We start from the raw sequence: 15,299 nt of genomic DNA, 5'->3' as shown, positions 1-15,299 counted from the left end.
AAGAATAGGTGTTGCACACTTTCATTGTCTTTCAAACAAAGAAAACACTTGGGATCACAGGAGATGTGCCATTGCAGCAACCTATTCTTAGTGATAAGTGTGTTTCACAAAGCTAACCATAAGATAAATACACTCTTACGGGTTGCCATATTGTGACAAACAACTCTTTTCCATGGAACCTTAGGAACTTGAGGTCTAATAGCAGCATAAAGCTTCTTGATTTTCATTCTATTGCCTGCATTAAGCCATCCCATCCCCCTTGATTATTCAATATATCTCTACAACTCAAAATTTTCTTCAAAAACCAAGAGCATTTAGCAGGGATAGGGGCATTCCAATAGTCTCTATGCTTAAAATAGTAAATATGGACCCATTTAACCCAAAGGTTATCGGCCTTGTGAGCAATATCCCAAAGCAATTTAGTGACAGCTGCTTTGTTCCACTCAGGAAGAGAGAGCAGATTCCAGCCACCATAGACTTTAGGAAGACAAACATACTTCCAAGCAACCAAAGATTTCCTAGCAGGAGCAGAGGAGCCAGTCCAAAGAAAGCATCTGAATCTAGCTTCAATCTCTTTCAGAATTTTCTTTGTTAAGATGAAGATTTGAGCCTAATAAGTCTGAATACCAAACAACACACTTTTAACCAATTGGAGCCTCCCAGCATAAGACAAGTGTTTAGCCATCCACCCTTGAATTCTTACAGTCACTTTCTCCACTAGAGGGCTGCACTGAGCAACTGTAAGCTTCTTAGAAGAGAGGGGGACCCCAAGATATCTAAAAGGAATAGAACCTTAAGAAATTCCAAGAAGCTCTCTAAGTTCTGTTTGAACTTCGATAGGAACACCACCAAAGTAGACTTCACTTTTATCAAGGTTAGCGTAAAGGCCTGAAGCATCTAAAAATTTGGAAAAAGCTTGGAAAAGAAGCTTGACAGAAATATATACCATAAGCTCTAGAGAACATCAACAAGTCATCAGCAAACATCATATGAGTTAGGCTTAACTTTTCACATATAGGATGGAAATTGAAATCAGGAGTTAACCTAAGCTCGTAAAGGCATCTGGATAGGTATTCCATGCCAATAGCAAAAAGGAAAGGAGACATAAGATCACCTTGTCTCAGACCTTTTTTAGCTTCAAAGGGAGGGGCAGGAAAACCATTAATAAGGATAGAATAAGAGACAGAAGTAAGACAGATCCAGATCTAATTGATAAAACCTTAAGGGAAACCAAGCTCCTGCATAACAACAATCAAGAACCCCCATTCAACTGCGTCATAGGCTTTTTCAAGTACACCTTAACCATGCATCTAGGAGAGCTAATTTTGTGATCATATCCCTTGATCAACTCAGTTGCAAGAAGGATATTATCTCCAATGTGGTTGCCTTGAATAAAACCTGCTTGAGCATCATCAATGACCTCACCAATGACAGCAGCAAGTCTAGCAGTGATAATCTTAGAGATGAGTTTATAAACCATAGTATAACAAGCTATAGGCCTAAAATCCTTTACATAAGAAGCATTAGGGATTTTAGGAACAAGAGTGATAGTTGTGCAAATCCATTGAATTTTATTGAATTATACCAAGTACTGATTTTGCACCTTTTGGTAGATAACAATAATTAAATTGCAAGGAAACATCAATTGTTAATAAAATAATGTCAGGGTTAAGCAGCAACATCGAGGCTTTTAGAACAGCGGTGAAGAAGTTCCCTCACCAATTTTCAAAGAGCTCTTGCATCATCTAACGCTGTTGAATAGATATATATGTCAGAATATAGCTGATGAAGAGAACAATATATTATATGCATATTACCCTATCGCCTATTGTTTGTTCCTTACTATTGGAGAATCGTACGTTGTTTACCCAGAAAACAAATTAAGCGGTCATGTATGTGCTAATAATGGTTTTCTAAATTCAGTATTATGAAGTAATCTTTCAGTAAGATTCCGTGATAACTTGTTTTTTCTCCATGCTAGTTTATTGTCATGTTCATGTATGATCTGGAACGGCTCGCATTTGCAGAGGGAAATAAGAATTTGTTGCTGTTAACTGCATTCCAGGTAATAACTTTCATTGTACCTGTTTATTAACAGGAGGATACACTAGTTTATAAACTTTTTTGATTAATCTCTTTATATGTTCAACAAATAAAAAATTTCTCTGTTAGTTGTTGTTCTCGGAGAGGATCGACGTAGTCAGTGTGTGGGTAACCGGACAATAATAAAACAATGTTTTGCACGGAAAAATACATATATTCCACAGGATTTGAGTAAGATTTTGCAGGTTTGTAGACTTGCTAATTTCATTTATTGATATGGTGAAGAGATGTGTTTTGTTAGACTTATAGTATGTCTTATTTGTTGATTGTAGGTGTTTCTACTTGTACATGACAACCATACTCCAGGGAACCTTTTTTTTTTATGTTGGTCGTCCATATTCTTTGAAAGACGGTTTATATTATAGATTCCCTTGGTGTATCCGAAGAGAGCTATAGCCTAAATATGGACATGGTTAGAGAACTCTTGATTATATACTTATCTCTATTTTTGCATTTTAAGATTATACTACTCGTGCTATTTATGCTTTTTTAGATTATGTTTATTTGATGTAATTATTTGGATAAGGAAAGTAGGAGCATTTTTTATTCGGAACTATTGGATAGGACAAAGAAAGTCATTATAGTAGGTCAGTTGTGCTTTCAAAAACTGTTAACATTATTTGTTCCTTCCAATTTAGATGATGAATGCTTTAATGACCTTTCAACTTCATGCCTTGAACATCCTTTTCAAAGATGTAATGGAGTACTTGTTTTGGGTGTTTTTGTGTCCCTTGGGAGAGTTACAACTCGAAGACTGAATTCAACTAGGACGCCTATACCCCCAAAACAAACGGAACTCCGAATGGTCAGAGATCCGCCTCTAAAGATTAAGTTAGTACAAAATCGGAGTAAAACGAGCGGAAAGTAAGATATCTGCTCGGATTTCGAGCTCAGGTGTTCTCTGTTTTAGAGAGCAATAAATGTCATTAGATTAAAACGTAATGATTGAAAGTTTCAAGGTACCCCAAATATTGGGGGAATCTCCCTATTTATAGGGTCCTAGGAAAATGTGCCTGCCCTAGGATTTGATGATCTAGGGATTAGGGCAACGCCGTTTTGCAGCGCCCCTTGGGATTTGGGCCTTGAAAGCCGCCATTCCCAAGGGGCATATCTGAGTGACACATGTCTTCTATCTAGGGAGTCTATTTGGACACCTTAGAGAGCGACACATGTCATTCTCTCATTGGTCCACTTGTAAGGGTATAAATACCCAAATCATTTGCCCCTCATAGGGGTGACTTGGCATGCCATGTGACGCTTGTGATAGGTGTCGACTTCTAATTAGCCAAATTTACCCTAGGTTTTTCACCCCTTCTATAAATAGGTGGTTGAATTCTCCTTGGATTTACAATTTACGCGAATCTTTAGGAGAACCATGGATATTTGACTTTCAAATACTTGACTTCTTCAGCATCTGACACTCAGCCAATCGTCCACCTGTTCATATAATTTCAAGACCTAGCCCCTCTAGTACCTTCTTCTAAGGTAACCGCCTAATCCTTTCTTTGCTTTATTTTTTGCATTTTTCTTTTTCAAAAATGATTTCCCAAACGCACCCGACACGACCTAGGTTAGCAATCAGCCGATCACCGGGGACGGCTTAATCTAGAACTAGGAGTGCCGAATGCTCGTTCAAGGACTTCCCTTTGAGCACTTCTCTAAATGCGACAGTAATTATACCTTTCAAGTGTGCTTCGCCTGAACTCAAGGGGATCTTACTTCAAAAGCAAGTCTCAAAAGTACGACAACCTCCAACGGAAGTCCACCCACAACTCGACCGCCGACAATGGTCCAATGCCTTGGAGTTAGAAATGCCCAACCTAAACCCGAGTAATTAATGAGTTCAAAGGTTTTCACAATGGTGATGCATTTTTTAACTCTTACTCAAGTGAACAATCCCAAGCCATGCCTTGGATATTTATAAGAAAAGCTTCCTTGTGAATTCTACTCATCTTTCAATGTGGGACTTTTTCGGAAAAGGATCCCACATGGAAAGATAAATGAATTCAACCCTTATTTAAATAAACCAAGTAACAAGTAACAAGTGTCACATGGTTAGGTGAGGACCACTTTCTCACTTGGACCCCAAGGAAACTCACATGCATTGTGAGCTGACCATGTGTCACCCAACCTTGAGCCCCAAGTTGGGTTTGGTTGGGCCACTTCCTTTTGGCCCGTGTCAATCACTCGTCACCCGGGTCCACAGCCCCCTTTGCCACATGTCAGGTCTGTTTCGGAGTTTTCTGATGTCCTGCGGGAGAGTTACAATTCCGAGACTGGAACCGGACGCCTGTACCTGCAAAACAACGGAGACTCCTGGTGGTGGGAGCTCCGCCTCCAACGGTCAAGTTAGTACTTGATTAAGGAGTAATTAATGCGGAAATTAAAGTGATTGGGTCTCTCTAGGTGAGAGTGTTTAATGTAGGTAATCTGCTTTGTTAGCGTGATCAGCCTGTTATCTCTGTAATCCCCCCTGAATGAGGATTAAGGGAGGTATTTATAACCTTGGGAAACGTGCCAATCCTAGGTTTAGGTTAACCTAGGGCTGAATGGGCTTCCCTCGGAAGTTGGGCCTGGGTGGTCGGTTTCTCCATTAGGCATGGAGTATGCCACGTGTCATGACATAATAGGTCCAAGGTGGACAAATAAGCGCGTGCCACGTGGCAAGCCCTGACAGTTCCAACTAGGGGACACTTGGCAGGACCTGATTGGCCCACGTGGCACATTCCGATTGGTGGGAGCAAAATCCCCTAATCAAGGTCCATCGTGGCACGCTGCCACTTGATGGATTAAGTTATAAAATGATTTTCAATCTTTTTCCACCCAAGTTACAATTTATATAATCCAGTTTCACCTGAGTCTTGCTAAACTTTTTGCTGTGTGATATGGTTGAAATTCTCTACTAGAGTCTTTCTTGTTTAAATTAGTATTTAGCCTAGCTCATACTTAGTTCAAACATTTACTTTGTTTTATACATACAGGTCGAAAGTCTTTCAAAGTCCTTCAGTTCATGTTTAACACGGTAAACTTCTGCTCCCACTAAACTTCTTATTCATAAGAATTTCTATGTTTATCCATAAGTCAATCCTCTTATTAACTATATGAGAAAAAACGTTCCAATTCCTATATGCAATGCTTCCTTTAATCCCATAATGGATTCCTTGAGCTCGCTTTCAAATCTAGCATTTATTTAGATTTTCAAAATCCTTAGACTATTTTATAGTCACTTCCAAAATCCTATTTTATGAAGGCGGCTTTGGTATATATTTTTCCATATTTCATATGTGCAATTTTGCTAGAACAATCACGAAAAGACTTTAGCATTCCGATTGGTGAATAGGTTTTTATTAAAATCAACTCTGTGAATTTAATTGTATCCTTTTCAACCAATCTAGCTATGCATGCATATACATTTCCACATTTGTTAGTTTTCTCCTTGAAAACTTATTTGCGATCGACGGGTCTTTCACCCCTCATGCAAATTAATCAAGTTTTAAACATGATTTTCAAACATGGAGTCTATTTAGAATTTTTATGGCCTCTAACCATTATTCGGAATTTGGATTTGTCGTAGCTATTTTACAGGACATTAATTATTCCCTTAATATCTAATATTAAATAGTATGCTTGTAAGTCTTAGGTTAATTTCTATTTTATTAGAAATTTATAGGATTCAATCCAAACCTTTGGTGAATTCTATACCTATACGGGGTTATTGCATCAAACACCGAGTTTCAAGGCGCTTCCAAAGCCCTTTGATTTTCATGATCTTACTCCAACTTTTCAAAAGTTTTGTGAGAAATGAATTTCTTTTAAGGCACTTGTAAAGTCCTTTTGAGTATTTTCGATCAAGTATTCTGACGAAGCCCTTTAAGGTCTTTCGAGATTCTCAGTTCTAGTATTTGGAAATATGTTTCTTTCCAGAAAGACACCACTTAGAGAAACAAACTTTATGTTCTCAATTAGGTTGTGGAGAAAATGACCGTAGTCTCACTTGAATGCTTACAAAGAGACTTGTATATTGTCTTTGGGTAAAAGTTCGTTGTGAAACAAATAGTTAGCTCCCACTTGAGCTATGTTAGCCTTTAATGAGCCATTAAGCTCCCACTGAACCACCTAGATCTTGCTAAGTTGGTGAGCTCCCACTAAGTCACATAGCTCCCACTGAGCCAGTGAACTCCCACTGTGGCTAAGAGTTTTAGACATATACTTGAAAATACATATAAAAGTTAATTCTATCTATAATTGAATATGGTGTCCTTTCTTAGCTTCAACATTTTGTTTAGTGTAACATTTGTCCTTTGTGCAAATCTTTATGAATTTATAGGAAGAGATGTGATCCATCATTGTTCGAGTCATTTTTAAATGGCATCGAGGTCTCCGTGAAGACACACTATGTTCTTTGTGGAGTTATTTATGAAAATTTTAATTTCATAACTTTGTGAAGGTCACGCTTGGCTCAAGCAAACATCGCTCGATCTATTCTAGATGTTTTGATATCTTTCCAAGTCGATTTTGTATTACATAAAATCTTGAGCTTCCCTTGTCAAGTTTGTTCACATTTGATGAATATAGCCTTATTCTTTCAAATTCTTTGTGAAACGTTAAAGTAAATGAGTCCTCTTTAGCTTTCGAAGTCAATTGTCTATACCAAGAACAATAGCTCTTTACTTTGTCTGTTTCAACAAGTAAGACTTGCTTGTCTTAGAACGATTCCAAATTGATCAACTATCAAGAGCCTATCTAATAGAGCCTTGATTACGTTCTTGTCGATATGACATTGCTAAAGATGTCCGGAACGCAAATCATGCCCATGACTTTGAGCTTTTGCAAGTTTATCATGTTAAGAAAATGTTTGTTTATAATCAAGCATTCTTGACTCATGGTTTATACAATCATGCTATTCAAATAAATTTGCAACTATTTCTCATTGCTTTAAATATGAGTCTTTCCATGTGTAAATGGATTGTTTGCTTATTATGGAACACAATAAACATTTATTTGTTCCAGCCTTAGCATAAAAGGTCTCTAACCAAAGCATATGACCTTAAAACTTATGTAGCACCACTTGCTTTATTTTAAGCTTGTAAGTCAATAACTTAGCTTATCTTCAATGGTTTGAGGTCACTTTCGAAGTGGAACACTCAAGCAGTATCCGATACTTTGTGAAGATAATGTGTTGATAAGTTAACTACAATAACATGAATTCTTTAGTAAAATGGAATCTCAGTCCTTTTATTTGTTACTCGTTTCCTATATTTCTTATTGTACGATCATAACCTTACTTTAAGAACCATTTCTTTAAATACCTTGACTTTTATACTTTTTTAGGCATAATTAAGCACCTAGTGCGCCATAAAATAAAGTTCTATCTTTTCCTTTAATTAATACTTGAATTTTTACATCAATGAATCCTACTCAGCTATGTATTAAGCGAAAAGATATGTTGGTTGTCAATATTGACAATTTGGGTTTGCAACTCAATAATTCATGTTTTATCAAAACTACCTAGTATTTTGAATACATGATGTCCAACTATCCTTTCAGAATTTGTTATAAAAGTCATTTATTATAATTGTATTTTAGAAATGCTTTACCTTTCTTTGAGAACCATTCTCAAAGATTTCCTTTAACAATCATGAAAAACAATATAGTTTGATTTCGAATTCTTCAAATATAAGTGCAAAGTATAACCATTTATCAAGGAAATAACATAATAAGTTTGAAAATTAAGAGGTATTCATGAAAATTTTTAATCTTATTAAACGTCTTATCCACACATTAAATTTGTCCCCATTTGGCGAGAATAATTCGATTCCAAGATCCAAATAAACAAAGAGTGGTTAAGCATGCTTTGTCTTGTCTTAACACTCAATCTCCTATGGTATGAAACGCTTTGCTAATGGCTCCAATCCACTCTTGGTTGAATAAATAGTCTCATCTAATGCTCTCTCAACATTTTATTCACTTTGCCACGACATGTTAGAACTCTATCACTCATATCGTTGAGTACAACCAAAACCAACTTGTATGTGATGTCTTACTTTAGCAAACCCATCCACATACCTTACGTATCCTAGGGAATAATAGATATGCCTCGCTTTGGCCTAGCCCATCACTACTCTCAATAGGCCGATAAGTGTTGTTTTCACTAGTAGAAAAAAACCAATTTGGAATGGCAATTTCATTCAATATTTTAGGGACCCAGGGTTTCTATGTTGGTTGATTTATGTGAATTAATTAATCATCACAACATACGAAATCCTAAACATGCATCTAACATATAATTCATATATAAATGATTATAAATATGTAAAGCATAAGCATTTTGATGCATATTGGCAACTAGCATGACCCCTTGAATTCTTCAAGTCTTCAAGGGACGACTTTTGCTATTTCATGGCTTTGTCTTCCAAGAAAATCTGTCTTCAAGACTTGACCAAAATTATGCAACTAAGTTTCTACGATTAGGACTAATCTAAATATTAAGGTGCAAAACTACTTAACGGTACGCAGACCGTATTTAGATTTACAAAAATACATCACGGATCGCTTTCCGTATTTTCTATCCAAATCGGGCCCTTTATTGCCATTTTATAAAACCTATGAGAGAATATACATTCCATTCATCCATACACTATTTGTGAATGGCCCATGTATTTTACAACGATAAAACAAGTAACAACGCATAAACACGCGATAACTAGTTACTAATCTAGGTGGTTAATCCGATTAACACACCTAATTAAAACTAGTCAAAGTTGTTTTAACAGATTATGTAAATAAGCGCAATTAATATTTGAAGCTCCCACTAAATCAAGCATCCATCTTAATTTATCCAATTAATTAAGCCGGTAAAACCCAATTATTTGTCAAAATAGAATTTTTGCAAATGTCGTTCAATAACCCAAAGTTTAATTATTTTTTGGGCTACACCAAAGCGGAAACAAACCCAAAACAAGACCACACTCGCAATAAATAAAACAATAAAGCATAATTAACTTAATGACAAGATTAGGATAGTAATTATACCTTGTACGTGTGCTTCGCCCTACCTCAAGGGGCTCTTATTTCGAAAGCATGTCTCGAAAGTACGACGACCTCTAACGGAAGTCCACCAACGACTTGACCACCGACAAGGGTCCAATGCCTTGAAGTTAGAAAGGCCCAACCTAAACCCGAGTAATTAATGAGTTCAAAGGTTTTACAATGGTGATGCCTTTTTCAACTCTTACTCAAGTGAACAATCCCAAGCCATGCCTTTGCTATTTATAAAGAAAGCTTCCTTGTGAATTCTACTCATCTTTCAATGTGGGACTTTTTCACAAAATGATCCCACATGGAAAGATTGATCGATTAAACCCTTAGTTAAATAAACCAAGGAACAAGTAACAAGTGTCACATGGTTAAATGACGACCACTTTCTCATTTAGTCCCCAAGGCAACTCACATGCATTGTAAGCTAACCATGTGTCATCCAAACTTGAGCCCCAAGTTGTTTTCGGTTGGGAAATTTCCTTTTGGCCCATGTCCATGACCCGTCACCCAGGTCCCCGGCCCCCTTTGCCACATGTCGCTACCACCGTGGCACGCTGCTACTTGGCGACTGCCACATGGCGCTGCCTGCCACATGGTTTTATACTAAATTTTTGCTAGTGTTTTACTCGTTACTTGAAGCATTTTCCCGTCTTGCTAAATCCTAAATTTTAGCTCGACATTTGAGATTTGGTTCTGACGCTCGGTTTTGACGCTTCAAGTTCGAATTTCCGACGTCTAAATATTAATTACTCGATCGCCTCATTAATTACTTCTGAATTAATTTGTCGCTTCGGCTCGTTAGTTTCTAAGGTGTGAACCGCAGGGTTCAGTCAAGATTAAGCTGTAATTTTAATTATGCATTAATATTACTAATCGAAAGCGGCCTTCATCCAGGCATTCCGATCACTTGATCTCACTGAATAATTAGCTTTTTAATAATTCCGAACCCCCTATCGGAATAATATACTTGTTCGAAGGACACCATTCCTTTCATATTAATACCCCCCAGCTCCTCGATTTAGGAGGAGCCGGATGATGAACAACAATCTCCCGGGCCGAGTGGATCGGTGCCGGATGTTGAGATGGGGGAGGACACTGCTAGCCTAGTCGGCAGGCCTCTAGCTCTAAGGAAAACAATGATGATGACACTGGGTCATCATCTTCTGATAGCGCCTCCATTGACTCGAAGGAAGCGCGGTCCAAACTTGCAGATGCCCGGGAATCCCTCTCAGTAGAAAAGGGAGAGGGCTGGGCAGAGTCGTCTACTTTGCGGCAACAGGAACGTGCCTCTTATTTCTTACACGTTGCCGAGAGTAGGCGAAAAATAATGATGGTCGACTTCGAAAAATTTATTTCAACCCATGTCATGGGACATGGTTATGTGTTGTCCGTGTCGGATGGTGAGGACACGGTCACCTGGCCAGAGAAATCCAGCTATGGTTACCAGTTTTGATTGCTATGAGTCGACCATTCAGGCTAGCCCCCAATTCTTGGGTTAACATCTCGGGCCACTTTAGGGAATATTTCAAGCATCCCACACTTGAGCCCCACTATGATCAACATTTAAGCATGGTGGCGTCCAAAGAGAAGGAAGCTAGAGAAAAAGAGTTACCAACAAGTTTTAGGAACTTGTAAACCCTTCAGAGGGTAAAGGTTGCATCCCTTCACGATCCATGAGATCGCTAACTCCATAGTGGTCAGGAACCATGACAGGATATTCGGGGATGAAGGTACAAATCCAACCTAAAAGAGATTGAACCTTCCCTTATAATAGGCCTATACTTTATTATTTTCATATTCATATGCGCTTTCTAACTAACATACAATCAATGTATTAATCCCAAACCTGTTTAATCTATGTTGGTTGAACATTAATTAACAAATAAATCTATTATTAGCGGTCACTTGAATTATAATCATATTAGCCTAAAAAAGATTATTAATTATCTTATTAAACGTGATTACAAGTACAAATCCCCTTTAAACATGCATAAAAGGCGTGATCAAGCAATAAAAATAATAATATAATATCAAGCAACATAAATACAACAATCATCATCATAATAATCTCAATCTCAATAATAATAATAATAATAATAATAATAATAATAATAATAATAATAATAGTAATAATAATAGCAAGATCCTACGCATGATACTAACAAAATTAATAACAAACCCTAGCATGCCACTAAGCAATAAAAATCAAAGCTTTATCCCCAACATGATACTAACATGATATTAGAAAGAATTGGAAAGCATCCTAGAAATATACATGATATTAAAAATCTTAGTTTTTACCCTAAACATGATATTAGGAATCATAAAGACATCCTAACATGATACTAGGAATCAAAATAATCAAAGCATGATTTATATATCAAAAGAATAACAATTAAATTACTTACTTGGATGCCTCGTATCTCTTTCTAATAACAAATAACGCATTAGTAACTTCAAGGAAAATATTAAATCAAATAATTGAAATAGGGATTTGGGATTAAACCCTCAAAATTATCAACCTTTCAAGTCTATGGCGAAGGCAACTTCGAACTTGGCTAGGTGTGTCTAGAACTTGTGTATGCGGAATTTTGTAAGAGGGAAGGTTTAGAAAAAAAATAGATAGAATAATCTTCTAGCTTAAGAGAGAGAATAGAGGGATATGATGATTGTTAATGATTAAAATGGGGAGATAGGACCCCAATTTATAGAAAAAATAGTCCGGAAATCAAGTTCCATACGGAATAAAAGACCTCATGTCCTGAACGACAAGAATTAGCACCAGACGACAGGAGTTAGCGCCAGACGACAGGAGTAAGCGCCATACGACAGGAGTTAGCTCCAGGCGATAGGCACCAGCGACAAGCACCGGCGCCAGGCGACAGACTTTGTCGTTTAGCGCTTATTACAAAATTAAAAGCGCCTTGTACGAAATCCTTTTCCTAATATAATTAAGTAATTAGAATTTGCGTTAAACAATTTTAAGATCATATTTATCATAAGACACTTATTTTATTCCAAATAAAACTCTTTGAAATATAATTATCAATCCTAATTCTATTAGACTTTACAAGAACCTTCTAGATATTCTATAAGATTAAAATTAATCCTAATAACTTTAGGAATAATAATTAATATGCCCTCATCTAGATTATTGGGCCACATATAAATTCATTTTGGGCCCAATTTTGTTTTTGGCCATAACTTTCTCATTATTTACTCGGAATGGGGCTCATAATATATCGTTGAAAAGCTCTCTGCGAGCCCAATACAACTAAACTATTATTGGACCCTTATCATGAACCAAACTAAATTGGACTGGCTATTTTAATAAATGGAGTATAAAATAAATATTTTCAAAAACAGAAAGAGTGATATTTTAATAAAAACAACCGCATCACTAGACTTTTCACTTTCACTTTGTTCGATAATCAAATGACGTGAAAAGTATTCATCATTGGGTTTGGTTTTAGGGAGACACATTTGGGTGTCTTCAGCTATGTTATCACCTATGAGATGCTGGAGGTGGAGACAAACTTCGAGGCATTCGCTCATATGCATTACTTGAGAAAGACGCCGCATGCGAGCGGGGTCGTCTAGTTTACTTTGACCAGATAGAAAGGCTATATGATGATGCTAGGAAAGGAGAATAAGTGGAAGGACTGGAGGTCTAAGTTTTATATATTCTCTTCCCAAGATTTTGAAAGAAATAGGCGGCACAACCCTTATAACAAGGAGCCGCCCCTCCTTGTTGGAAAGAAAGCCCTACCGCCTGTCCCAAGACGAGTGCAAGAGGAGATATTGGATCAGGGCCTATTCTCGGTGGCCGTCCAAACCAACGAGGAGACGGGTGTAAAGGAGGTAACCCCACAGAGCAACATTCCCCGCTTTAAGTGGCTCTCTAACGGGACATATTTGGCCGCTTGTGGCCTTAGCATTGAGAAGCTGAGAGGTAATAGGCCGCATGATTCTACATTGCTTAGCTGCTCATACTGATTATTATTTTTTTCTTAGTTTCTAACTCTTTTGTTGTATTGTGCAGACATAGCAATGTCGAAGGACCCCTCTCACTGAAAGTCGGCTGCACACTTTGCAGCCTTCTACCATTCGAAAGTCCTAGGAAAACGTTTGAACGAGGAGAAACCGCTAGGTGGAACTCACCTGGTGAAAATATTTCTTTCATTTTTACTTGTCAAAATTTTGTTAAAGTCACAGCTAACATGTGAACTTTTTGCACGGTGACTCGACCAAGTCTTCTCTCTCTCAACAGCCAGACCCTAAGCTGTGAAAGCAGTCAGGCGGCGACGTCAGCCAAAACTGAAAGCACGTCGCCTCCAAGCCAAAGAAGGGGAACGGCGCCTCCACCCCTATCAAGAATCCCATGAAGCCGGATACTCATCAATGAGTATCGAAGAGTGGCAAGCCACTCATTACTACTATCGGCTCAGCAGCAGGCGGCAGCGATGCCGCCACAGGGGAGGAGTAAGGTAATTCATTCGACCATACTCCTCTTATTTGATCAGATAACATTGACCACGAATGGAACTAGCTCTTTAGAATCTAACATAGCTTATTTTACTTATTTTTGTAGATGTTCTAGTGAGGTCGACTGTCCTACAGATGGCCAAGCAGATGCTTAGGATGCTTGATCCTGATGACAAGGCATTTGTCAAAGGATTCGGGACACTTGATCTATACGTCATACTGGCGCTTCTTTGCGAGGTAAGACTTGTGTCTTTTGACTTGCGTAATGATTTGGCTGAATGTTTACTAATTTCATCTTTTATTTTGGTTGAATGCAGGCTATGATGCGCGCGAGTGGGCTCAAAAAGCAAATCAACGACAAGTCCAAAAAGGTAAAGGCACCAAATGCTTGGGCCGCCTCCTCCTTAGACAAAGCTCAGTTTGATATTGCCCAAAATGAGATTCTAACTCTTGATGTGATGTATTCCCAGGCGTTGCCCAACGAGCAGGTCTAGTAGAATTTGGATGCAACAAAGAGACGGATCACTGAGCTCCAAAATGAAGTTAAAAGCCTCAAGGAGAAGTTAGATCCCCTCAACGAAACGCAGGACAAAGCTGGCCACCTGGAGGGTCAGGTTAACAAGCTCACGAGTCGGCTACAAAACCAGGTGACTCAGCTCAAGGCCATAGGTCCTTGGCTGAGGAGGATAAAACGGTCTTGGTCAAACAAATGATGGAAGATAAAGAAGCCATCATTCGTGCGGCCTGGGTAGTATTACAGTTGTCCGCCGATTATCAGATTTGGAAAACCATGTTTGATGAGGCGAATGATGAGTTTAATGCCCAAATCATGTGGGAAGCAGAGAAGGCGGCTGCCAATGTCCTCAATGAGGTGTTAGACTCCTCATATGATTTGTCCTCAGGGGATGAGGGAGATCGGGAGGAGAAAGTGTAAAATGAAGAGCGGACGTTGGAGGACAAAGCAGCCAATGCTGAGAACCTCCCCTGATCGTTTAAGCATTTAAGTATCACTTCTGGGGCCGAATGGCCAAGTATTTTGCTTTTCTGGCCTGCGTACCCAATATTCTGTGTATCTTTTACTGACCAAGGGTTCGGATAATTTGGCAATTCCTGGCTTTGCCAGTTAACATTTATAGTCATCAATTCTGACGGATGTCTTTATTTATGAAGCATCCGGTCGTTTGACCGGTTTTATTTATATTGGTGTTATGCTTTAAAATTTTTAAAGCTTTCAATTTTTCATTTGGCTAAGTATTTTTAAAATTTATACTATGCGAATGTCCTTGCCCCTGGACGAATGTCGGTTAATTTCAAAAAAAAATGATTGATTGCCATAGAAATTATTGATACTATAAGGAGTTTGAATGGATTTTAAGTCAATCAATCACTAAGGTGATTGCCCCAAACCAAGCGACAGATGACCATATTGAATAGACGCTTTTAATAACTTGAATGCATCCGGCCAAAGGCCTCATGATATATAGCTAAGCTGCCAAGTTTTTTTACTTAGCTTTTTTTTTAAAAAAAAAATAGTCGTTCGTCTGACTTGCCCCAAAGCAAGAACAGGAAGTAGAATAGCCCCTAAGATGAAACAGTAGCCGCTTTCCACCTGTACTAGAACAGTCAGAAAAACTCGATGCTTTTTAGATTTCAAGTTAGATTAGATCAAACTA

At 38.0% G+C, this 15,299-nt stretch overlaps 1 protein-coding gene across 1 annotated transcript; it reads right to left on the bottom strand.

Annotated features, from left to right (window-relative positions):
- Positions 1 to 223: 223 nt before the first annotated feature.
- LOC110698412 lies at positions 224 to 1,480 on the bottom strand. The gene is made up of 4 exons (XM_021875832.1): positions 1,261 to 1,480; positions 947 to 1,135; positions 704 to 792; positions 224 to 610 (listed from the first exon to the last, which is right to left on the bottom strand). The coding sequence occupies exons 1-4, from the start codon at positions 1,478 to 1,480 to the stop codon at positions 224 to 226; spliced, it is 885 nt and encodes a 294-aa protein (XP_021731524.1).
- Between the last annotated feature and the right edge of the window lie 13,819 nt (positions 1,481 to 15,299).

Source organism: Chenopodium quinoa, unplaced genomic scaffold (genome assembly GCF_001683475.1).
Source record: "Chenopodium quinoa cultivar QQ74 unplaced genomic scaffold, ASM168347v1, whole genome shotgun sequence".
Lineage (NCBI taxonomy): Eukaryota > Viridiplantae > Streptophyta > Magnoliopsida > Caryophyllales > Amaranthaceae > Chenopodium > Chenopodium quinoa.
This window is presented reverse-complemented; position numbering and strand designations above follow the sequence as displayed.